Source organism: Neolamprologus brichardi, chromosome 16, assembly GCF_056152115.1.
Source record: "Neolamprologus brichardi isolate AB-2024 chromosome 16, ASM5615211v1, whole genome shotgun sequence".
In the NCBI taxonomy this organism is placed as follows: Eukaryota; Metazoa; Chordata; class Actinopteri; order Cichliformes; family Cichlidae; genus Neolamprologus; species Neolamprologus brichardi.
Window position 1 is genome coordinate 10,809,338 of NC_142119.1, and position 26,657 is coordinate 10,835,994.

Here is a 26,657-nt window from a genome sequence, read left to right on the forward strand (position 1 = left end):
ACCCCTGATGTAGACCCACAAACAGCCTATAGGCTCCTGTTTGAGGGCCTCAGGCTGGCACAGGTTGGTAAGAGGAAAGCAGCTTTAAAATACTTAACTGAATCAGTACAAGCAGACCCAAGTTGAAATTAGCAAACATGAGTGAAACAATAATGAAGGTTTAACACGTAAAACAGACGTCAAAGAAATCTAATAGTTTTTCAGTCCAGTATTTAGAGCAGATGTAACTGTACGAACCTCAGCTTTTATGACCTGTCTGCAAACACCTCCTTGCTCCATCAAGGTGACTTTCCATCCACTGCTTTTCCCACGAGCCCCCTGGGTTAGGGCTCTTTTAATTAGTGCTTTAATCATAGACAAATTTCCACCAGGATCCTATGACACACAGGCAGAGAGCCCACTGTGACAGCTGATCTATGTTAGTTCACTGAGGTAATGACTGCATGTGATGACACCGCTGTAAACAGCATGGTCACTGACACTGTCAGTCTCATTCTTTATCATGAGTTATGATCTGCATGATGAAAACAAACTGTGTGGTGAACAGTACACCGACTGAAGAAATAATCTGACCTTTCATTAAAGTCAAAGAACCCATAAAAGATGTAGAGCTGATGCACCAGTGTGGCCCACAGTGGGCTGCCACAAACGATTATTTTTGCGATTAGTCGACCAATCAGATCATGCATCCATTGGACGTAAAACATACAGCTTATTGCACCAGCATGCATCTGCTCTTATATAACTATCATTAGCTTACCGCTTGAAGTGTTTAAGGTATGTGCTAACTAAAAATAAAGACAAGATGATAGTTTATTAAATTTTAATGAAATCTGCAGGTTGTTTCAGTGAAGTTTAACAAACGCAGCCGTCTGCTCCTTGCTATCTAAAATATAACAGGACACCGGAGTATATTCTCGAGCATCTCACACTTCTGATAATCAGTTGTCTGCTTGACGTTTATTCAGCTGTGTAAAAACTGTAACTTTAATCTCAGCCAAACCGATTTACTCTGGAACACTCTTAAATCCTGCTACTTATTCCTGCGTCTTTTGGGATCTTACAAAGCTTCAAACGACGTGTCGAATATTAAATTAGTCATCGACGATTTTAAAAGTCGACGTAATCGTGACTAGTCGACTAATCGTGGCAGCCCTAGGCACACTAAAATAAACATGTACTGCTGGTTTCAAGTAGTCTGATCCTTTGCTCAATAACAGAAATACAGTCAAAAAAATTATTAGTGTATATACACCAATTAAAAGTTTATAGGATTTTTCTGAAGCGTCTGGCATAGAAACACACAACACACCATTTATAGTTTCTACCATATTCTTTATTCTGTAGGTCTGCTTATGTTTATAGAGATCATATACACAAATTGGTACAAGAAGAGTTATCCAAAAAAAAAAAAAATACACATTCATAAAAAGACAGACAACCCCCTGTGAAAAAGATTTTAATATAAGCGTGTTTTTATTTCTCTGAGCTCTCTTTCATCTGAATTAAAATATTGTGTTCTTCGGTCAGATTTCACACACGTTAAAGCTCAACAGCAGAAGCGCACATTTACACTCTTATTTTAAGATCATTTTCCAGTTAAGAAAACAAGTGCAGTGTATTAACAGCTACAGCAGACAAAATACGAAAAAAGTCTTTGTGGACTGAGTGGTATAAAAGTCGCCCTGTCTTAAAATGTTATATGTGAACTGAAAGCAAGGAAATCTCATATTTACCCACGTCTATTAATGAAGAGCTTGATACTATGTTTGCAGTTAATTTGATTAAAATAATTTACTTTTGTATACTCAGCTGGCTGTAAGCTAATTTATCTCTGAAAATGATTTCTGTATAGAAATTGGAAAATAAAACAAAAAACGCTTCACTTTTTTTTTTTTTTTAAATTTTAGGATCACTGAATATTCACCCAACAGCATCACATTTCACCACGCTCACTCACTCAAACTACCTGAAGTAAAGGACAGGAAACAATAGACAGGTGCGGATTAAAAACACAATCTCACTGCACACCAGTGACTTTAAGAGCAGTTGTGGGGCGACGAGGCGTCTTAAGGCTCACAGATCAGGGTTTCCACCACAAACTGACTCCCAAAGTGACGAATCTTGTGGCAGTTCAGAGCCTCGCGCTTCTGCATACCTGTGAGGGGATCAGAGAATCTCTTATATAAACTTGTATGGCTGCATTTCGTGTCTCATGTTGCTGAAAGAGTACACAGAACTTCCAAACATTGAAATGCACAGATTAAAGGTCGCAATGATTTACAATCTCTTAATGCTTGCTAAACATTTGTATGGCAGAGCATTTTGTCTTTGCCTTTCCTGTTTGGCATCTGTAGTCTTATATCTCTGTATGTTTAAACCTAAATGAAAGCCTGACATGCTTACCCAAAATCCTGTCTCTGCGCTGCAGTTTGTAGGTGTCTTTGTCTTTGCAGAGGTTGTGGATGAAATAGCCGAGCTGGTCGACGTGCTCCAGGCGCTCGGTCACCATCATCTCCTCACGGACCAGGTAAGACTGAGGCAAGTAGGTGCCAGCCTGGGAAAAGGAAGGAACCAAATTCAAATTATTTAAAGCATGGTGCAAATATGTAAGAGCTTGCGCTTTTTGTTTCTGTATTTCAATTTTTGGAGATCTCTTCATTTTCTTTGAGGAGTGCCAGATTCTGCTTAATTGTCATTAATACCGGAACCTGTATTAATAGATCCATGGCAAATATCAATTTAAAGCAGGCGGCTTGGTGGTTTCAATTCATTTATTTTGGTCTCAGCTGTTTGGAACAGTTTGGAGTGTTTTAAACGAGGAAGACGTTAAAGCATCTTCCCCGAGCATCAGTTAGGAACTAGTTTACTTAACATGTCTGGGAAAGTATGAAATGGTAAATTTGAGCATGTAAGACAGCTATAAATCATGTCATCTAAAACCTAGATTATACTCCATAGTGGACGAAGGAACGGACAGAAGGAGACCTGATGACCGAGAAGTCATTCCTGTTAAAATTCTTTCTCATGGGTAGTTGGTGCATTGTAATGTAAATTCTGTGGGGACAAGCCTGCAGGTTAAAAGAAAAACAAAAGAAAAAAAAAGGCAAACATGTAGACATCCACACAGACCCTCAAACTCACTGTCTGATGATGAAACTGTTACTTGGACCTCAGCAGATTTATGGAAACATAATCCAGGCTTAAAACAGCACAGGAAGACAAATAGGTCTGAACCCTGCACAGTTACCTTGATATTAATGAGAAGGTCCAAAAAGTCTTTGGGAGGCATGACAATGGAGGTGTTGAGTGGGATGACATAGCACTTGCCCAGAAAATGATCCAGGTAAGCAGTCAGCCTCTGAGAAAGAAGGAATACAGTTAGAAAACAGAAAAGAAACTGGTATTTGCTTTTTTTTTTCTTTACCTAGTAACGGAATAGAAAGCTGAGTTGGTTATCTTTAAAATCTAAATGTTAAATAGATAAATATATCCGCATACAGTTTCCCATAAAGGTGCCTATGCTGGGAGATGGGTAAATCATCTCAGGCTGAATTCCTACTGGCTGGTTAGCAGACACTGCATCACTCACAACTCACATGTTCTTCCTAAAATTCTAAAACTGTCAGAATGTTATTCCAGGTGATGTTTGGTCTACTTTGAATCCCTCTAAATGTGCAACTGTAGCTTTGCACCAACATCACTATTTCCATCTTTTTGAGCACATACCCGGCTGAAGTCGTGGACGATGTCCGCTGGGTCTCCATCTTCAAACTCGGGCACTGGCACACTGATTAGCTCCACCTGCTCTGTCTCAAACACCCGGATCGTCTCTGACATCTGACGCAGGTGGTTTGGCAGCTCCAACTCCACCTATGAACCAGTGCGTAACATTTTTAATAAGTTACAGTCACTGGTTACTCAGTGAAACGCTTAACTTCTACCTAAACATAATTCAGAATTCTTTTTGGATCAAGTCATATTTTCTTAAAAAATACTTTTGGTACAGAAATAAAACCACATGGAGCAAAGGTTGGAGGCCTGTCAGCTCATACACTGATTTATGGCAGTGATGCGAAACTGACTAGGCTCACTTTGCTAAAAGAGCCCTGCAAGCAGAGGTCAGTTAGTCACCAACTCAGGACATTAATCAGTAACTCAATCGCTAATGATTAAATGAAAACAATAGACACACTGAACCAGTGTCACATCTACTGAACACAAACATATAAACACAGGCCTGTGTTGCAAGGGAGTTCATCATACTCGTGGTATCTCATCCTTATCTGGCTTCACTTACCCTCGCATCTTCAATTAGACCAACCAATTAACGCTTGGTGATTTTCAACTCGATACATAACCCAGAGTTTCACAATCTAACCACAAACCCGTTCACACATGAAAGAGCGGGGAGCGGGGAATAAGGAATGTGCTAGAAATGATGACATAATTCTTCACAATCTTATTTAAGATCGCCAAGTACGAGGCTTAGGCTCAGGTTTACAGAACAATGATTTAGATTTGAAAATGCTTGCAGCAAAAAAAACCAATTTTCCTAAAAATGTGATACCTGATGGGTATGCAGAGAAAACCAAAAGCTTTTTTCTGTCTCTAAAACCAGCTGGCCCTTCTGTTATCACTCTGGGGTCAAGAAGTTGTTTTTTTTTTTTTTAAATAAACAACCAAAATACTCTCCAGAGAACTGATCAGTGGGTCAGTGGGTAGTGATTTTGTACCCGCTGGTCTCCAACCTTGACGTATCATGCTCCAGAGCAAATCAGGTTTCCATCTTGAATGGCCACCATATTGATGGTTAGTCCACTAACAAATCAACCCCTGTTGTAACCCTGATAACTGAGGGTTAACCCTGAAGCACCTCGCTGACCTCCCAAATCCTGCTTCATAACACAGGCCTCGGATAAGGAAAAGATACTATATCCAGAGTTTTGCCATACCTCATCCTCCTCCTGGATCATGAAGTCTTCTTCGCGGTATTTGACGCCACAAAAAAATACTTGGCCCTCCTGTGGTTAAAAAAAAGAAAAAGAAAAAAGGAAGGAGACAGAGATGTGACATTTTTGACAAATAAAGCGTAACAGAAAATACTCAAATTTGAGGAAGTCTTATTCCCAGTGAGTCCTTCAGTTTCGTCTGCTTCACAGCATTTTGTTATAACTAATAACATCAGTTTTTGACGTTAGAAGTTTAGTTCTCTCTAGAGAAATGCATAAAAACAGATACTACTTCTGTAGACACAAAGTTTTTCTGAATTTAGAAACAGCGCATGTTCGCATTTCCTTAAGGAATGTAATGTGACATACACATGGAGACAATTTGATTCTCTTTAAATTTAGAGAGAATTTGGATTAATAAAAATAGAAGAAAACATTCAGCCACATCACAGCCATTTACAGAATAGTAAACAGGAAGCCTGTTCAGATCAGCGACAGGTTTATTCAGTCTTCAGCTACAAAAGATGAGCTCAAGTTGATAAACTCAAAACAGCTTTGTCTAGTTTATGTCTAGAACTGCCACTGTGCTGTAGGCGGAGCTTAACGTGACAAGAACAGCTCGCAGTGGCGTACATGCTCCGACCTGTCGCACTGTGTCAATTCACATTTACTTTTGCAATTTCTGATCCAAGTTTCATGCCTTTTCTTACCCATGTCGTGAACAGAAATTAAATTTGAATGTTTTTTCTTCAGAAAGTGGAGCTGAAATGTGTTTAAAAGTACATATAAATTTGTACCATGTGCTTTGCTCTTCACTGTCAGTGTGAGCTGCAGGAGTACAGCTGAGCACAGCGCTTTAAATAAGGGTGGTTTTGTTCATGGAAGGAAAATAACATCCTAAATTATATGAAATTTTGCAGTAACATACATATGCATGTTTATGTTCATCACTGTCACTGTTTTAAACAGAAAATGTGGAAACTTAAATATTCCATTATGAAGTTGATAAAGTGGTGTCACCATTGGCCATTAGTTTTTAATCATAGATGATCAACTCTTCCTGAGCCACCACCGTCTGTGACATTCTGTTATGTTGTTAACTGCATTTCTACCTGTCTGCTTTCATATTTAACAACGCACTATTTGCTCCATGCGCTGCATGAGATACTTACCAAATTGTCCTCAGGCTCGCTACTCACCTCCATGACATAGTAGCGATACAGGTAGGCACCTCCGACCACCACTCCAGACAGCATGAGGGCCAGACCGAGGCACATGCACCAGCACCAGGCGCGAGACTGGTGACGCACCAGCACCGCAGCCTCAGCGTCCTGCAGGAGAGAGCAAACTACTGATTAGATATGATTAAGTTTAACTGCCTCCAATTATACATTCAGGGATCAGAGAGAATCCCCCAAAGATCAGTACGCATCTGGTTATTATTGTTAAATACTTGTGATGATTTTCAACACATACCTATTATTTCAAACCCTCACAAATGCATTTTCCTGAGTTTTTAAGCATTAAGCATTCAAAACCACCCTAACCTTCAAGGCAGAGCCTCCTCCCAGAAAACAAATACAAACTGTGAAACTGCAGCTGGTCTGGGGAGAAGCACTTTCTTAAGGATAAACGCAGGGAACAAAAATGCAGTTTCATAAACCACATACTTCACAGCTGACAAATACAAATAATGACAGCAACACACTGCTGAGTACCACATATGAAAAGTTTACCATGCTGGACCTACTCAGGTAAAGTCTAAGTTCATGTAGGACAGACACAACAAGTACTGCGGTTATACAAATGTACTTAATAGCACTCCACATTACATTAAATGAAAGCAAAAATCGGTCGGATTCCATCCCCTGTGTTGTCAAACTACTAAGAAACAGAAACACATTTTCAGCAGTATGGGTTGAATACTGTGCATATTTTGTTGTTTTGTTATTTAAATAAATTCAAATGCACTTAGACTCAAATAAAAATCAGAACCCGTCCCAACTTTCACCAGCTTTTCAGCCGGGAAAATCTCCTGAACTACGACAACTATTAAACCAGAGGCCAGGGTGTGAGATGAGGAAAGTGTGTGTGGGTGTGTGTGTGTGTGTAAGAAAACAAAGGCTTTCTTGAGATCAGATGAAGCAGGCTCAACATCTCTTTTCAGACTAACACAGCATCAGGGTGACTCATCATGATGCGAATCACAGAGGGGGGAAACAAACAGAGTGGAAAAAAAATACCTAAAAATGTGAAAAGAAACGAAAACAGAGAAATGAAAGTGTGGCTCTCAACTTGTTCTGTTATTACTTCACGGAAATCTTCAGGAAAGGGGAAACTACAATAAGATCTGATTTACATTTTCTGTTTGTTGAACAGTGACTAAAAGGAGTTTCAATCAAGTAGAAACTTATACTTGATTTGGATTTTCTTCTTCTCTCTCTGACCAGTGGGGATTAGAGTTGAATCGAGTTGCAAAGGCTGGAAGAACCGATAACAAGAAGCACTGAAGCTGTCCTGGTAGCTTTAAGGCAGCAAATGTTGATTTTTTTCCCCTCCCTTTTCTTTTATTTACCAGTTTCCAACCAGTTCTTTTGTTTGCTCCTGAGCAGCTATTGTACAGTGGCATTTAGAGCCCCCTTTTATTGAAGTCCAAATGTTTTAAAAGGAAGAAAACACAATCCACATTTGTGGAGAACCTTGCATGCGTTCATTTGCTGAGTAGCAATAAATGCAGGGACACTTCAAGGGGCATCTTTACCACCAACACAATAATACTGCCTTTGTGAGGATGAGAAGTTATTATATTTGCATCAGCTGAAAGTCACGCTCTGCCAGAAGAGGCTCACGAAGCTGCAAGCGTGGCAACATTACTAAATGATATCACATGCAAGTCCAGCTGGCATTTTTGTTTTAATAGCAATTTCTGTTTATGCCATAAAAGTTGTTTTCTCTGAACAACGTAACAAAGGAAGCTGAGATTGTAACGTGAGCCAAGAGGAGAAATGAAGATTATGGGATTATGGGCAAGTAATTCAACAGCTATGAAAAGAACAGGGGTTTTAGCTGCAAACAAAACCTACACTGTGTACTCCAGCCGGGCACGTTCTTTTAGGATAAAAACCTCCAACACATTTGGGAACACGTCTGAAGTACAGCTGATCTGTTGCTTTCCTGCGAATACCATTTTCTTTTTTAAATTTCCTGTTAAGTCGGAAAATAAATTGTGCGGTTTCCGTTACAGAAACACAGACGAAAACATTTCATAATCTTTTTTTGTGGCTGTTTTGGGGGTGGGGGGAACTGATATTACATAATTATGCTTTATGCTTGTTTTCATAATTAACCTGGTTGACCAAACATTTTAACGTAAAGACAAATTGCTGACAACTTGCTCACAGTGCTGCACTATGTAAAAGGCCCATCCTTCTGTCTTAACTAAAGCAGAGCATCCAAGTCTCCTATGTTCATATGTAAACCATGCATGTACACCCATGCAACAATTAAATGATTAAAAAAGGTTAATATTTAGCATGCATTTCCAGACAGAGTGTGTTTGCTAATTTCCTAAATCCTTATTGGTCTAGAACTAGTTCAGTTCAACAGTATGCTGTATACAATAACACAAGGGTTGACAGGAAAATGCTTATTATTATATATTCAAACCCAGGGGATATTATGGTTATTAAATCATCCTGTTTAGACCAAGGTCAAGACTACATGTGTAAATTTTATAAAATGAACAAACAGCCTTTTGTCACACTGATCATAGTTAATAATCACTAAAATGTAAAAGGTGTTTTTTCATGTTTTAGTACTTGAACTTAACACATTTATACACTGGATAAAAAATTTTCAAGACATCCTCATCTTTTGTGGTCTGCAGATATACTGTGTCATCACAAAACAAGACTTGTCAGCATGAATTATCTGCTTTCAGAACAGCTGACTTCCAGTTTAAAACTTGTTTTTACGTTTTTGATTGGTCAGTGAAGCATTACCATGCATTTCAGCATATTGGTACACTTTTCAACTTGATAAATGTGGGACATGCCTCAGCACTTTCTGGTCAGAAGCGGGGGGGGGGCACATTGGGTAGAGAAGAAGAGTGTTAAGAGCTTTTCTGTTTTTTTAAAGCAGCAGCAGGGTGGCAGCTGAGAAATAGACAGTCAACCCTTTCAAATCTACAAGTCAAAGTACAGAAAGCAGGAGAGGACTCTTAGAATGTAACATTTTTCCTGGAATGAACAGAAATAGCGATTAAAAAAAAGGAACCAAAAAGCAGACGTTAGCATGAAACCAAATATGAGGACAAATAAGAGGAAGTGGGGGTGAGACCATTTAAAAAGTACACACAGGCTGACAGATCAGCAACATGTTAGTGTCAGATGCAGTCAGTTTAATACCAACCACTGCCTGGCAGAAAGACACCAAATTGGGAACATTTCCTGAGGCTTTTCTCCATCAGCTGTATAGCTGGGGTCACCTCTGCTAAATAAGGGGTTTGCTCCAATCACTGACATGTCTTTTTGATTTTAAGGGTAGGAAAAAAAAAGTTAGCAAAACATAAAAAGCAGAAGTCTCTATAGCAAACAGAATAAAAGAGTTCTGAGACCTTCAAGGAAGGACACATGTATTGCAGTTTAATTAAAAGACATTTACTTTAAGGATCCTGATTCAATATCACGAAAGAGACTTAACCCAAGCAAATAGCTCATTCACAGGTACTCACAGCTCTCCACAACTGAACAGAGCAGAAGGAAGGAAACTAAAGCAGGAAAGTGTAGAGTAGTGCTGTCCAAAAAGGGTGTGAATATTGGCTCCAGTGGCAAAGCTGCAATAAGTTTACTAAGGGTGAGGTTAAATAAGGACTGATGATGACTTTCTCCCTGAAATGGTGAAATGGATGTTACTAATAACATGTATGTCAGACCTGGTCTGCGGCTGAACTGCAGCTGACCGTCTATGTTTGGTTCATGTCTTTAATGAAGGATGAACTGCATGTGGTAACATACAATCTGAAAACTGCTCGCAACAACAATTTAATGCACAGACCATCAAGCATGACGAGGAAGCATCAGTAGCAAGTTCACCAGGTAAAAACGTTTTCAAATTTCAAGACAAAGTCTGTATCAGGACCTCTGCTGTGGAGCACTGCTATGTGTTTTTCCAGTTTTACAACCACCTCTTAAAGTCTCACCAACAACAAGACCCAACAGGCCTTCAGACCAACGTTTCATAATTCCAACACACGCACCCTCATTATACCACTCCTATGTCAACACGGGAAAGCATTCCGATGTCATGAGAACAATATGTACAGTCAAAAACTCTAAACTCAAAATTTGTATCATTTCATTATTATTTGAGGGCCTACAGATTATTAATTGTATCATTACATTTAAAAATGTTTATGAAATTTATGAACCTGAAACATATCTGAGCTGGCCCAACTCTCAACACAAACATCTTTTTATACACAATGATATTTTTGTTTCTCAGTGCTGTCTGGTTAAATGACACGTCCTCTTTTGTTCTCATGCCAGGATCGACTTATTGTGTAAGCTTTTTGTTGTGGTTGGTGGTCACGAGTGATGGGTGTAGCAAATTCCAAAGTGCGAGGTTAATGTAATCAGATTACATTTTTCAGTACCTGCACATGTTTCTACAGTAATAACTCGCAATCGCTTTCAAATCTCTTTGGGCTGGATTTTGACTTTCCTTTGTGTTGCCATTTTTGTGTTCTTGTGCAAACACTAAAAGAAAGATTGTGTGTCCTCATTAGGACAGGGATTTGTGTTGCAGTGTGGTTTATATTGTTAATTGTGTACCAAGTCATTTATAGAGTAATGCAAAAGCAATGCAACAGTAGTGCAATAAGTAACTTTCTCTGGTAAGTAATTAATGAACATACAGCCTTACTTTTCTCAAAAGTAATGAGCATTGTGTAATACACTACACAATAGGGCACTCTTTTTGAGGAACAAACCCAACACTGGTGGCCACAGAAATCCCAGGTTTGAGCTGCTGCTGTGAGGATGAAGGCTGCTGGTTTACACTGTGCTGAAGTGTCCTCTGGGCTTCATTCACAACACCACAGGGATCAATGACAGTCTTTGTGTGTCTTTGAGATGAACCTACGGGCTGACCACACTAAACCCACCACAGCAATCAAACATTTTCCAGTTAATTATGTTTGTGGATTCACATGGTTAGAGATATTAATCTGTGTGTGAAGATCTTTAGAGTCACTGTGGCCACAAACCCCCCCCCCCCCCCCCCCCCCCCAAAAAAAAAAAAAAACCCAACAAAAACCCCCAACAACAACCAAATAAACAAACCCTGTTAATTTTCCAGAATTAAAATTGACAGCCAGGAAAAATAAATGATGCTTGTGCTCAGTGGTCAACAAATAGTGGAAATCCTACAGAAAAGCTTTACAGTGTTGCTTAGTTGTTGAATGTAAAAGACGATCAAGTCTCCAGAAATAAATCTGAGAAGTGCTTTCTGCCTTTTACACCTTGATGTAACATAAGACATGAAGTAAATTAAACTAGGGGATCAATGTTGATATTTATGCTTAGCATAAAGATATTAAATGTATGACAGTATAAAGATGAGGAGGAAAAGCTCATTTGAGAAGCTAGAATTCACTGAAAAGCAAAAGTACTTTTGCTTTGAAAGCAACTTCATGATTAAATGTAAACCACCGGCAGCCATGTGTGTGTATGTTCAATTCATTATGGTACTATTTCAGGAATATTTTAGTTATGCATATATTCCATTTCTGTCGGGCTTTGGTTACCTATTAATGCAGTTCTTTGTCTTTTGCAGGCATACTGAAAGCTTTAACACTTTTTCAGTTCACCTCAACAAATATGTTTCATATTCTGTATTGTGGCATTTTCCTTGTCAATAATCAATATGCAAATAAAGTACTATTTAGAACTCCTTGTGATCCTAAGCACGATTCAGTCTTTCAGTAAATGTCTTAAGCGGATAATGCTGTCCATAAGCATCAGTCTACCTGAGGACGGCTTGTGTTTCCATCTCTGTGGATACAGGTGAGTATCATTGTCCAAAGTGGGTTTTATTTCAGTCTACACATGAAACTTTATCCTCACCTCTGAGCTACACAGCGCATCTGTGAAGGCAGTAACTGGGTAACGTTAGGTCGAAAGAAGAAAGAGTAGAAAGAGTGTAAGGAATTTAAAAGAAAGCAGCAAATCTTTGTGTTTAAAAAGCCAAAGTCAGCAAGTGTGTCACACTGGCTTAAAGGAAAAAAACAACAACAAAACCCACTGCAGAATAAGAGCACTCATGTCCAACGTAAAGAAATTAAAAGAGTGTGGATTTTCTAATGGAAATAGATTTAAAAGTAGTTCTTGGTGTACTTACAGAAGGATTTAAGGGAAGAGCTGAAATCTGTTTGACAGAAATCCTATTAGGGGTTCATGAAGTGTATTACCATTGGCTGAAGTGTATTACAGGTGGTTAAATGTTGATCCTCCACCACACAGTGTATTTATAAGTATGTAAACATACATTAGGACATAGATATGTGTCACAGATATAATACTAATAGCATCAAGGTGGGACGCAACCCTACACTTTTTCACTACGTTAAGCAGTGGCTGTGCACACCATTCAGATAGTGTGCACTATGTAAATGTGCATGGGCTTCATAGCTGCTGTCATATATATGTGCCTGCTTAGTTAATCCTCCCTCTTCTTGAGTTTCAGTGGTCGGCAGCGTCCTGTGGGAGGCAGCTAAAGCTCTCTGGCTGAGTCTCCATCTGACTGATTACACTGTAATCCTTTTCAAGCAGCCCACGTGTCTGAGACACCAACCAGAGAACAAACAAGCAGAACAACTGAGGAAAGGTTAGGTCAGTAATCCAAATCTGTAATTAGGTTTACTGATGAATGTGAAGGTGGAAGCAAATTTTTTACTGGCACATGTGGAATAGCTCCTTCTCAAAACTGAGAGAAAACATTATTTTCATTAGATTGTTTGCTGAAAGTCGTGATAGACGGAAAAGAAAATCAATATTACGTAAAAAGGAGACCTTTTAAATCTCAACAGACTACTAATGATAATGATTACTTCCATAGCTGATTATACTGTCGTCAGACAGGGCAGGGAGGTTCACCAGGTTTCATGCTGAAATTAGGAATCAAAGCACAGCAAGTATGTACATGAAGCTCTTAACCTAAATACTGCAATAAAGTTTTGCTTCAAAATGCCCACAGCGTCAACAAGATACAACCACAGGTTCCTTTGAGCATCTGCATAAACAGCAGGTGTAAGCATGTAACCGCTCCAGCTCAGCCTCTATAAAACCACATACACTCAAAGTATATGACATCTGTGAGGCTCGGCAGATACAACTGCTCAAACATTTAAAGACTGAATTCATAAGATAAGAAGAACTTTATTTATCCCGAGGGAAATTCTGTTGCAATTCGAAGGCTCCTCCAAATGCGGCCAACAAATGTGTCCTTCATTTCCCTGGACTTGAAGGATGGGTTGGGGGTATTCTTCGTGGCCCAACTTATCCCAGAATTCATAGTGTGGCCCAGCCAATTCCAGGTTCCAACAATGGCGGCAGCTACTTAGTTTTAATATTACTCTTTCTGGGTCATAAAATTTTCAAGATATTTTCAGGTGATATCTGCTCGATTTATCAAGACATCACATATTTGCAAAAGTGCTCTGTCGTTTTCAGACCCTGGGCGGTCTTTCGCTACTGTTTTATTTGTTCCTGAGTAAATCGGTGTGGCTGATATTAAAGTTATAGTTTTTACACAGCTGAATAAATGTTACAAAGAAAACTGATTAAACAGAAGTTTGAGATGGTCAAGAATTTACTCCAATGTCATGTTATATTTTAGGAAGCATGGAGTTTATTAAACTCCACGTCCACACATATGGACAATCAGAAGTCTAGGAACCTGGAAGGAAAAGAGTAAACAGGATTTTAACCTTAAGTACTTCTTTAAAGTTTTTGGGTTTTCTGGGAAGACTGCTAATTTTGTGTTACTTTTAAAGTGCCTTCATCATTTCAAATGTTAATGACTAAAAACAGTATTTTGGCAGGTGTTGACTCACAACTTAGAAATGGACAAAATGCATACAACATACATAAATAAACTTTTAATTTAAAAAACATTATTTTATTCAAAATCGACGATGACGTTGGCGTCGGGATTTGGGTTGTGAGAGCGTCTGTGCTGAATGTAGAAGCCACGTCTGAAGTTCACTCTGACAACTCCGTCTTTCTAAATGGATGGACAGTAACTGCGTGCTTATACGCAAGCGTGTAAAAACTGCAGATAGTAAGATTAACAGCAACAGTATTTTGTCTCTATCTGCTGTTGTAGAAGTTCATCTCATGTAAACAATAACGTGGCGCACATCGTGACGCCAAAAAAGGCGCACACCTTTGACGTTGCATGACTAAATCTCCATTTTCCTCGTCCACGCGTAAACGCAAAAACAACATTTTTTGAAAATCTCTACCTTGGCAGGAGTTTTAAAAAATCTGCGTTTTCAGTGACCCAAAACGCAGTTTATGTGTTGGACGAAAGGCCCAAATGCATAGAAAAATCTGTGTTTTCAAAAATACCCGTGTACGTGTGGACAGGCTGAGACAGCTGGTGACAGCAATGTATATTTTTACAAAGTACCAGAACTTTGTTTAAAGTACAGTAGAAAATGTTCACAAATGAAATGCTACAACTAGAGATTTAGCACTCTCAACTAGCACTCTTTGTTTTTTAATACTGTTTAGTTTTGTTGATGTTCAAAAAGACTATATACGGGAAAAGGAGTGTAGTTTTATAATCTTCGGAATAGAGATTGAAAATGTGACGTCATTCAAGGGTAAAACCGCAAAGAATTCTGGGAACTCGTGGCAAGAGGTACTAGCGCACGCAGGCTTTCAATTGAAATCAGTCACACAGCGATAAAAAGAAACACAAAAAACTGTCAAGAAGCGGTTGTATTATTAACTGCAATAGCCGGTCGCATGACAGCCACGGGAAGCCGACGGGTAAAGAGATCGGTTGTTATCGGATTACGTCGTTGAAGAGAAATTATTCGAGCCATGTTTCTGAAGTAAAAAGAGGCGACGGATGGCCTGGATTACAGCCATTCAAAGACCAAATATAACGTCCCAGAACATCCAGCTCACAGGTTAGTTTGCTCCAAGCATTTCCACAAAGGTCAGTGTTTTGTAGTAGTTAATACGTCATTTTTCATAACATAATTGGTGATATAGGTTACAAGCAAGTCTGGCGCTGAACAGAAATTGTCGCTATGCTCCTTTGTTTATTGTGCACAAATAGTGAATTGTCCTGACACAATATTGCGTTTCGCTTCTGTTATTACCATGGTACATTGACAAAACATATACTTTTATTCACAGGATAAAACAGGCTTTTTTGTATCACTAATTGCCCAGTACGATTACAGCATACAGTATTATTGTCACTGCTACATTTCTGTAACACGTACCAGAAATTATTTCCACTACTAATTAATTACCGCAGAGCTCAAAGGTCCTATTAATAAACGGTTAACGAATGTGTATTTATGAAGATGATTTGTGAGACTGGTAAACTGATGATACGTACGATGGTCTTTCGTTCTACACGGTGCATTTCATGGTCCTGTACCCATCCTTCGGTAAACTGTTCCTGGGCTTGTTGCAGTGACCTGAAGTTACTGAACTTGATGAGTGTATGCACTCACTCCAAGAACCGTATGATTATAAATATGAGCGTGGTGAAAGTTGGGCAGCACGCTAACGTATTTTGTCCACTCTGTGTGCTCGTAAGGGTCTAACCCGGGTTAAATATTTCACTCCTTTGATTTTTTCCTCGTATCTTTTCTTTGACTTTTCATCAAGTCTGTCTTTCTACGGCATTGTTCTCCTTTGTTTTGTACATAACTTTTTTGAGGGGCAAAGAAAAAGCAAGAAGGTATTGGAACCGGAGAATGAACGTTTTGCGGTGCTGCAAATGCTTGCATTTGATGTGGTACTTGGATTGTTTTGCCACGAGTTACCGGCATGCAATGCGCTAAAGTCACGTGGTCTGTCAATCTCTATACAGTGGTCCCTCGCTATAACGCGGTTCACTTTTTGCGGCCTCGCTGTTTCGCAATTTTGCATGCTGTTTTTTTTTTTTTTTAACAGTGCATTGTGTTCTGCGTCCTGATTGGCTGTAGACCATTAACAATCAATCTCGTGCTGCGTCTCCTGTACAGTACAGAATGCGTTCAGCTTGTCAAATTTACATAAATCTTCGATCGCTAGCAGTGTGACTCTGAAGTGCTGTACTGTATGTTCGTAAGTTTTTTCCCAAAAAAAACACAACAATGTCAACTAAACGTTTTGGACCCTCAAAGGCACCTGCGGGTTCCTTTGGTTTCCTTCTATAATACTGGACTTTTTTTTCTACGAAGGTTTGAACTTTGAGAGGGTTTAAACAAGAGAGAGAAGTGTGATAATGTTCATGTCTGTCTGAGAAAAGTGTATAAAGCTTATAGTGAGTTGTTTTACAATCTTAAAACATTTTGCAGATTTCACCTATCGCTTGTTTTTGGAAAGTAACTACCGCGATAAACGAGGGACCGCTGTATACTTCTCTTATCTGTACTTCAGCTTAGACACTTTATTAGCTGACACGCACAGGCCAAAGTTCAACCTCATCTTTTTCACTCATCACAGAATGAGAGGATGAAGTCGCACACTGAGACGGTTTTGACACTTTTGCAATATGCATAGTTTGAAGACTCACTTGTTCTATTTGACACATCAAACTTATTATCAAACGCAGCTGCAGAAACCATTTTGTAGCACAGTCAGTACACAGAGGTTGCACGACGTTGGTCCCTGGAACTTGCTCATTTATAAATAAACGGGGGAGTGGTTTGGCTGCTTTGTCTTGATTGTTACTTTTTAAAAATGTATTTATTTAAATTTAACCTGACTTAAAGACAAAAGTGATTTCTCATCACTACAAAAAAAGTCTCTTGGTAGCTGGCTGTGTTTTACTTATTTAAAAAAATATAATTTAAGTCATGCAAACTTTTTCTCAACATATAATTGAAAGTAAAAAAAAAAAAAAGCCCATCAAGTCAGAAGAACTCAACATTTATATTTAAGCATGAAATTAAACACTAGACTCTTCTGAGAGTGAAATTTTCAGCGCAGTGGTTTCCTCCTGTGATGTTCTACACTCAGCTCGACACGGCTGCAGTTGATTTGAGGACAGAGATGTGAAAGCTGATTTTTAATAAGCACCACCCGCAACTGCTGTAGCACTACAGCCTGATTCAAACACTGCTGCTCACCAACTGTGAGGTAAGCACAGGTGCTCCTCCATCCAAAGTTAAGCTGAGGTGGCTGGAAGTTATTTGCCTTACCAACTAAGCAGTTTTCGTCATTTAAAACCAAATTATCATATATTGGCCTTGTTTTTCTCATCTTGACATTAAGTACTAATAATGTGTTTGTTGTGTAAATGTGCCTTACAAATGCAAAACTGCACTGTCTCAATGACAATATCTTAATGTAATGAAAATCCTGTAGTGTGCTGTTGAAGCACTTGGTCACTAAAACTGATAATTTAATAAATAGAAAATTTTTAAAGAGAAAATATCTAACTGAAGAGCGCTCTAAGTTTCCACAAAGCGGCAATTTTGTAAAGCAGATAAAATAGTATATTTATTAACACTTGAAATAAACAATAAGTGGACAAAAAGCATAAAGATTTTACTAAATTTGCAATAATTATTCTGCCGACTTGTAAGTCAAATAACTGTTTCAAACATTTTAATTTGGGGGGTGGGGAAACCAATCTGTTGGCTAAAGCTGAATTTACCATCTCAGACTCAGAAATATTATGATAGATTATTTTCTGTAATTATTTTCTGTGCATTAAATAATAGGATAAATTGACTGTATGAGAGGTTTTTCACTGGACATGAACAAAGTTCTGGTTTTGGACACAGGGTGCTACAGCTGGTAATAATACTTGCTGAGTTTCCTAATGTGTTTACGGTCACCTGCAAATTATATGCAAGGTTTGCTACTTAAGAGCACTGCTCATGCAAATATTGACACACATACCAGGGCTCGCAAAATCGCTAGCCCGACGTCCCGGGGCTAGTGATTTTTCCAGTCGGGCTACCAAAATCTAACTCAACCCTGCCTGTCGGGCTATCGTAGGAAGGAAAATATATGTCTATGCTTTTGCATTCTTTCGCCAATGTAGCTGAGTAATTATGTCATTGGCATCGGTGAGCCACTGTCAATATGTGACATATTGAAATCGCGTTTGCGCTTGCTTTTTGCTTTCACTTTCATTTTGCGATCGCGAACGCTGTGTAGAGAGCAGCAGTACTGATTGGTGAGTGACGATTAATTGCGCACCAATTCCTCTGACATCGTCTTATCACTCATTGGCTTACTATTCAAACGCGACAAGTGAAATCTCTCGCTGCAAGCTTAGACATGTGAGAGGTTGAGTGCGCAAAGAATCGCTGACCGTTCTGTAAGTGCCTGTGTTAAAGCAGCAGGATTTACGCTGGTATTTTAGTTCTGCTCAGCCAAATAAGACAGGTCAGGGTGAAGAAGGGGCAGCCAAAGAAAAGCTTACCACAAAACGGAAAAGTTATGACAAATCAGACTATGAGGCAAAAAGAAAGCGCAGGTTTTTTGGTTTCATGGACAAAAGAATTTCTGTGGCTGGAATATGACAAGCTAAATAACATGATGTTCTGTCAGGTGTGTTGTGAGTTTCATTTGATTTCTGAGTCGACAAGCGCCTTTGTTACTGGGACTAGTCATTTTAAGAAAGACCCAATCAGAAATGCATTATTGCCCAGTCTGCAGTATCTTTCCCAGAACAAACAGCAATTGCAAAAAAACATACTAAAAATAAACCAAGCACAACAAGAACTCCTGAAAAAGCTGTTTAGAACAGCGTGCTATATTGCAAAGAGTGAAAGCTCTTTGGCAAAATTTAGCAGTCTTTGCAAACTTCAAAAAGCAAATGGCCTAGATCTTGGTTCCACTTGCCTCTTACCCGTGATTTCAGTGGAAATTTCAGATTCAGGATCTGACACAGACTGATTCATGTTCTACACAGTTCTTACGAGTTCATAGAAATTTCTGTTCAATTTGAACCAAGTATTTGAGTTGATGGTTGTAATTTTTATACAGTTGCTGTGATTTGTATTTTAACAATTTTTTTGATTAATTTTTGTTTCCGTTACAATATTATACTTTAATGTATAATATTGTAAAGGAAACAAAACATAAAAAAATAGCTTTCTTTTTTATTCGGGCTACTAAAATTTATTTCGGGCTACCAAAAACTGAAGAATGCCTGCCCAAAGGGCTACCAGAGATTTTGAAATTTTGCGAGGCTTGCATACTGTTCTTGTTTCCAGGTACTTCCAGGTATATTTGCATCTCAAGTCATGAATAAGTAAAACAGATAAAACACACACACTGACATCGTTCTATACCAAATGTAAACACAGTGGCTACACAGCAGCTGTCTCTTATATAGCAACTAGGAACAACACCGAAAGTATAAAGTTGCAAGTCCAGCACTATGACTGTGCATGGCTCACAGCCATCCTGTATAAAAGAAAGACTGTAAACACAATCAGGCAGACAATATAAAGGGCTGCAAAGCCACATCACAAACAGCACACTGCTCTGTAGGTGCGGTCATGGCCTTCAGTTCAACTGCTGTGCAAGGATGTTTCTGTCAGACCTTAACAGGTTAAACAATCCCCAATAATCCTGAGTGTCTCATACTAACGACAGTCACTGAGACAACTATAGAGGGAAAAATAGGTCAAGCTAAATATTTAGGCTAAGCATATCTTCATGCTTAGTTTAGCTGTCCCTGAATACACCACAAGTGCTCAAAGAGCATCTGTGGAGCCAAACAGGCTTGCAAATTTGTTCCTGTTATACATGAACCTCTATGCGTTTCATTCACATGGCTTTTTGCTGTCTGGTAATACGCCAAGTTACTTTTTAAAAAAACATCTATTTACTCAGAGCAGATACATAATCAAGCACCTTTAATTCATTTCCAACCAATCTTAGAGATATTTGTATTTGATGCAAACACAGCTGTATCCATCATAAAACATGCTGATAATTGTTATTCAATTTATCTAAAGAATACTATAAAATTTCAAGTTTACAAAAGTTCAATATGCTGTTTTTCTGCTCATAACTGAGCTAAAATATAAGAAGAATGAAAATGAAAGGGAAGTCAGACAAGAGTTTATCAGCCAGACAGTGACTCGGAGAGTTAAGAGGAACCCAACAAAAAGAGAAACTATCAAAACTCATAATGGCTTTTCTTGTAAATGGACAACAGTAGCAGATATACTAAACACATTTAGCAGCACATCTAACAACAACACACTGCAGAAATGTCAGCAGCAATCATCATAGGATCTTTCAGACAGAGTAACTAAAGCTAGACAATTTACTGGATGTTAATTGTGATTCAAATTTAGCTTTCATCAATTGTAGTAACAAAAGTAGAATAAAATGATCACTTTCAATATGAAGCTCACCAGGTGCATGTTTTTCTTTGGCAAAGTATGTCTTCATCACTCAATATAAGCCAGAACATACTCACTGCTTAGTTCAGCTAGAGTTAAGATGATGCAAATACAACCTTTAATTAACAAGATCTATTCACAAGTAGTAAAAATTGGAAAAATGTTCTGTAGCTGAGTTTGTGATCATCAGCAGTTGCAGGTGCTGGGTTTTTAACTGGATTGCTGTGGATCTCTCACCTACTCAGCCTCCAGCGGCAAGCAATCAAAGTTTTGGTTAGCTATTGGATCTCTATCATCCCTGTGAAACAAGTCTTCCAAAGTTCAACAGTCTGCTGTTGTCTGGACCGCTCTTTGCCCCTGCAGACATTCTTTTGTTTAGTCTACCAACCAACAAGGAGCAAGTGGCTGATCTTGTGAGACCTTCTACCATACAAAATAATCATGTGGCATTCTCCCCAATCAGTAATGATTAATAACTGTATCCAAACATTCAAGGAAAATTCACAGCTATAACAGGAGGCAGGAATGACGAAAACATCTGATGAGGGCAGAATGGAATGGCTTACAGACAAGTAGAGACAATGTCTCCAGCCTGTCAGACCACAAGACTCATGGCACATTCAAGTGTCTGCCATCAGGCCACCTTGTATCAGCAAGACTTGGCTCATCCCACACTTTAAAGCATCCTAGCTCCTATTTTTGCATCATAACTCATCTGTTGTTTACTAATCGGCACATATGGCAGTAAACCAGCAAGCTGCTACATTTACAAGATTTGCAACCCACTGAACTACAACAGTGTCTGTGTTCACATGAGCAATGAGGAAAAGAAGATCCTCTACAGCAGTAAAACAAACAGAAGCCAAGACCTCAACAGATTGACTATTTTTATAATCAAATAACCTCCCCAACACATATAAACACAACTAGCAAAAACATAAAACATTTGCTAGTTCCTGTTTGGTCCTGTGCGGTCCGACCAGTAGAGCAGATTCCTCCCTCAGGAAGCAGAGCAGCAGGAAAATTTCCATGAAGGCAAAATAGATGATGGTGTGATAAACTCAAGCCTGCTCCATGGAAGATTTTTTTTTTTTTAATAATTCTTTGATTTCTGAATATGTTAGAAAACACTTTCCAACATATTTCCTTGACTACAGAATGAGGTATGGGTATGGTGAATGGTTTTAATGGTATTTTTTAACGATAATGCTTATCAGTCCATTACTTTAATGGTATTTTTATCAGTACTTTCTGAAGAAAAAATGAATCAAATTAAAAACAGAACTGAATTTACATCACATCATGATTTTTTCCAAGCTATTTTCTAAACTAAGGCTAATGTACTGTATTAGCATACTGTTCCTCTCAGCAATTTTTATACATAAACAAAACAAAGTTCAACACGTTTAATGAGGGATTAGCGAACCAGAGGAGCTATTAAAGACTTAATAGTCTTTCACTTATTCAGCTAATATTCATCCACCTATGACCACTACTCAGGGGTACTTAAATCAGATTAGATATGATCCAGTGCTCTCTCACTGCTACAGACAGGACTGGCTTCGCGTGCTGGATGCGGGCAATAAAACTTCCTGTTCCATCTCTGCTCCTGTCCACTTCTGTTGCTGGTTTGGGATAAATGGATTTTTTCTAGTTGTGATTAATTTAAATCAGCTAACCGTCTGTTAAAGCAGCTGCTTACTAATAGCTTTAGCCTGCAACGTTTATATTTTATAACCACTTTTATCAGTTTTCGGATCCTGTTGAGCAACAAGACACACACCTCATTCCTTGACTGTAGAATGGTTTTTTTCTTTTTTGTTTTGAGGGCATGTTAATACATTCAAAAACAGATCTGATATAGTACAGAATTTTAAATCGTGTCTTAGAAATTTAGTAAAGCATCCTCATTTATGAAGAACTTGTTGACTTTGCCAATGATAAATCAATCATTAATCACTATCAGAAATGTCTGTTCTTCCACATGAGCACCGGACTTCCTCTACAGCTTTATCCTGTTTTGTTCTGATTCCCTCAGTTGGAAATATATTGCTTTATACAGACACTTTATTATATATTTGCCACTTTTTGACATTTTATTTAAATGTTAACTTTTTTTAAAACTTGCATTGTATTTTATTGCATTAGACTTTTACTTATTTAGCACCTTCACTTTAGTTTTCTGAACTCTTTTGTTTACAGGTTGAGTTAATTTTTGGCGGTTGTAACAAAGAAATTTTCAGACTTTTGGGACAATAATGCACTTCTTATTAGAGCTGGGCGATATATCGAGTTTTTAAAAAACATCGATATATTTTTATACGAGATATAAGATGTGACAATATCCTTTATATCGATATAGTCTATGTTACGTTATACTTATACTCAGTGTTGGGCAGTAACGGAATACATGTACCGCCGTTACGTATTTAAAATACAAAATATGAGTAACTGTATTCCGTTACAGTTACCATTTAAAAAGGTGGTATTTAGAATACAGTTACTTTGTTGAAATAAATGGATTACACGGCGGTACTTTCCTGTTTCATATTGTGGAGGGTCAGGCCTGTTTGGGTTTTGTTTGACAGCTACGATCTGTTGTTCCAGGCGGCAGCGTTACGGTTGCCATGGTTACAGGGTGACGGTCTCTCTCTGCGTGTTTCCTGGGTGAGAGAGCGCCTGTTGTTGTTGTGCTAAGCTAACAGGCAGAATGCTACAGGTATACCTCTAAAGAATGTAGCGTCATAGGCAGTGTAGTCCGTGCTGCAGAGAGAATGGACTGCCATACACGTTATGTGTCTGTGAGCGAGGGAGGGAGAAAAAGGAAAAGTACGAGCTGTCATCGAGCAAAAACGGGAGCTGGAAGCATGTAAATATAATAATAACCACTGCAGCCAAGAAGAGTGCCAGACGAGCCCAGTTGTAAGTAAGCTATTAAGACTCGACTGTACACCGTGTTCGTGTTTTCCTCCAAAAACAATAAGTTCCGTTGCAGCAGCCTTTCAACGCCTCTCTCTGTCTCTCGCTAGCAAAGTTGACCCAGACAACAAAGTAAAGCTAGTTTTCGGCTACGAGCCCGACACAGAACCCACCATATTAGCCAGAGGTCCCTTTACTACGGTTCGGAGCCGCGGACCTTCAGTAACAGTAATAAATCACATTCACGTAGTTGTAAACAGCATGATAATATATTAAGTAATCCAAAGTATTCAGAATACGTTACTCTCATTGAGTAACGTAACGGAATACGTTACAGAATACATTTTGGGGCATGTATTCTGTATTCTGTAATGGAATACATTTTAAAAGTAACCTTCCCAACACTGCTTATACTTGTGGAGCCGCAAGTTTGCCTCTCTTTCGTCCACTTTTGTCTTTACGCAACGTTACTCGGCCTCGCCCCTCCTTCACTGAACACAACTCCCCCTCTTCCCCCATCGCTTCACCTGCAGGAAGCGACAAGATGGACACGGCAAATCTCCGTTAACGAGTTACTGCGCATCGCCCCGTGCGTGGGGCTGGACGCCGTCAACGTGTTAGCTAGCTAACCACGCTAACGAGCTAACCACGCTAACGCCATGCACGGCCTAAAATCCTTTCATTTTCTCAAAAGTTGACAGCGCGCCTTATGTATGAATTCTGGTTGTGCTTGATGGCCGCGAACCGATTTTATGTGGTACACAGCGCTCAGCAATCTGTCAAAAAATGTTTTAGTACGACTTTGGTAAGCTACGGTGCTTCACCGGTTGATGGATTGTCGGAGCATTACGGCTACCGAGGAGCCTCGCGGAGTGATACGTACCGTGCTTCAACGTAATATTACCCTACTGTGTATAAGGACCATAAATGGCACCTGTTAAGAGACGTGGTTACGAAGAGGATTTCAAACTGCAGGCTGTCAGTCACGCAGTAGAAGTTGGGAACAGAGCAGCTGTGAAATCTGCCCTTGTTACTATGCTCAGCGTCTGATAGTTTACATTTTGACTGCACAATTATGAGCTTTTTGTTATGCACAAAAACAACATTGTTTTCTTTTATTTATGGAGCATTATTATTTAATAAATGCTCATAATTTATTTTTGAGTAAATTTTATGTACATCTATGCTCTATGTTAATAAAAGTGCCTGTGTGAACCACAACCCCAAACGAAGTGCAGAATCGCCTCTTTTCTACTTCAATCCCCCCGAAGGAGCACATTAAACTCTAATTATCAAGATTAAAAAGATAAAAGTCTGTGACACTGAAGCTCAAGACACAAGGGGGTGGGGGGTTGGAGGTGTATGCTACCTTCATACAGTCTAATCCCACAATAACCAAGCAGGCAGATTGTGTGAAAGTTTCCAGCTAAGGCAGAACTCTCACCACAATGAGTCAAGATAAGATATTCTCACAGCTTCTCATCGAGAATTACACTTTGTGGTTTGTCACTCAGCGCACATCTTTGAAACTACAAGCAGCTGTTTGCATCTGCAACTCCAACATGTAGCACGGTTGACATCGCAGCGCTCTCTGCATACAGAGAGAGCCCAGAGGTCCTCAGTCAGAACGAAACAGAAACAACAGGCAGCTCCTTTTACAACAGGGTGGAGGCCAGCAGGAAGATCTTGTAGACTTTACTGTCTGAGAGGCAACACGCCTCAGCAGCCCACACATTCAACTCCACAAGTCAGCTCGAAAGCAGCTGAATAATACAACAAGCTCCTTCGCAGGTTGAGATCACACAGCAGTCACAGCCACTCTGCAACTCCAAAACTGTCATTTAGTTGCACTTTTCTAGTGAATATTGTGTGAAATGCACTGCATTGTCACCATACTGCACAGCACTCCTTTGGGTTTTTGCATTTTTTTTTGGGGGGGGGGGGGGGGGGGGGGATTTTCTAACTTTTGAATGACATTTCTAGGATACTCTACATACACACCTTTCAGACCACAGAGTATGGCGAAGTGACAGACTCTCATGCCTTCCTGTGGAGCCTTTCCTTCCTAGCAGTCATTAATTGCTGAGAGGTGCAGACTAAAAATAAATAAATTTGCATGGACTTTTGAGTTTAGTGATGGGGAAGTTCCCACCTACTGTGCTTTCTCTTTTTTGAGAGTGGCACCTTTCACCAAGACGCAATAACATAACTTCTGCATTTTCTGTTGTGTTTTTTTCTTGTCTTTTTCCCCTCCTCAGCACATTTTCACGTCCTTGAAGTCTGAGGCGAACTGATTGCAAAAAAAAGGAGGAATAACTGGTGAGAACACTGACAACTCCTGTAATACGAAACCAGATTAAAACCCAGCTTAAAATTTGTCAGGTAAAAATCTACACGTGATTTGGGGTTAAAAAAAAAACACCAAAATCAAATTCTGTTTATTGACTGATCGGTTTGGAAACTGCTTTAACCAGCTAGTATACTTGCTGACCTCTAAAACGACATGAAAAGTCAGGCAAAGCTCGTTCCTGCACTTTAGAGCCCATAATCTTACATTAATGTTTTCAGAGTATTGCCAGACCAACTTAAAAGGTGTAAATATTAAATTTATGTGGCATTTAGTCAGTGTATAAAATAGATTTTAAAAAAAATGGAAACAAGTAGAAAATACCGGAAACATTAAGAGTATCAAAGGTGAAAAAACAAACGCCACCTGAGGAAGTAACGTCCACCGAACTCTGAATTATTTGACCTTAGTATTTTTAAAACATATTGTATGATTTTAAAATGCATTATTTAAAACTGTTCAAAGAGTGGGGAAACTGAAATATATCAGGAGCCCTGTTAAACAACAGTATTGTGTCTCTACGCATTTATGCTTAACTGCGCCTTTCCCCCCACCGAGAACCTAGTTTGCCGTTAGCCATTTTCTACTCACTTTGTCCTCCTCGGGAATAAGAGTTTCGGCGTCCTTCTTCACATCTTTCTGTGCCAGAGCCGTGTTAAATGATACCTTGACCATCTTGAAACAAGTGGTGACAATCTCCGAGAGAAAGTGGGGAAAAAAGCAACACAACAGAAAGCAAAAAACAGCAAGGAGAATTTGCTCCGAAATAAAAATAAGTCGCACTTCTTCCCCGGCCAAGTCTGTTGTTGTGATAAAAGCGACGTAAAGCTAG

At 39.1% G+C, this 26,657-nt stretch overlaps 1 protein-coding gene across 2 annotated transcripts; it reads right to left on the bottom strand.

Moving 5' to 3' along the window:
• Positions 1 to 1,314: 1,314 nt before the first annotated feature.
• itm2bb (integral membrane protein 2Bb) lies at positions 1,315 to 26,657 on the bottom strand. Of its 2 annotated transcripts, none has more exons than XM_006806399.3 (7): positions 26,417 to 26,657; positions 6,152 to 6,283; positions 4,956 to 5,024; positions 3,730 to 3,873; positions 3,251 to 3,361; positions 2,407 to 2,557; positions 1,315 to 2,158 (listed from the first exon to the last, which is right to left on the bottom strand). In XM_006806399.3, exons 1-7 carry the CDS (start codon positions 26,498 to 26,500, stop codon positions 2,070 to 2,072), a joined length of 780 nt encoding a protein of 259 aa, XP_006806462.1. In that variant the 5' UTR covers positions 26,501 to 26,657; the 3' UTR covers positions 1,315 to 2,069. The 2 variants fall into 2 exon arrangements, with proteins under 2 accessions (XP_006806462.1, XP_006806461.1); XM_006806398.3 differs by having other exon boundaries at positions 6,125 to 6,283.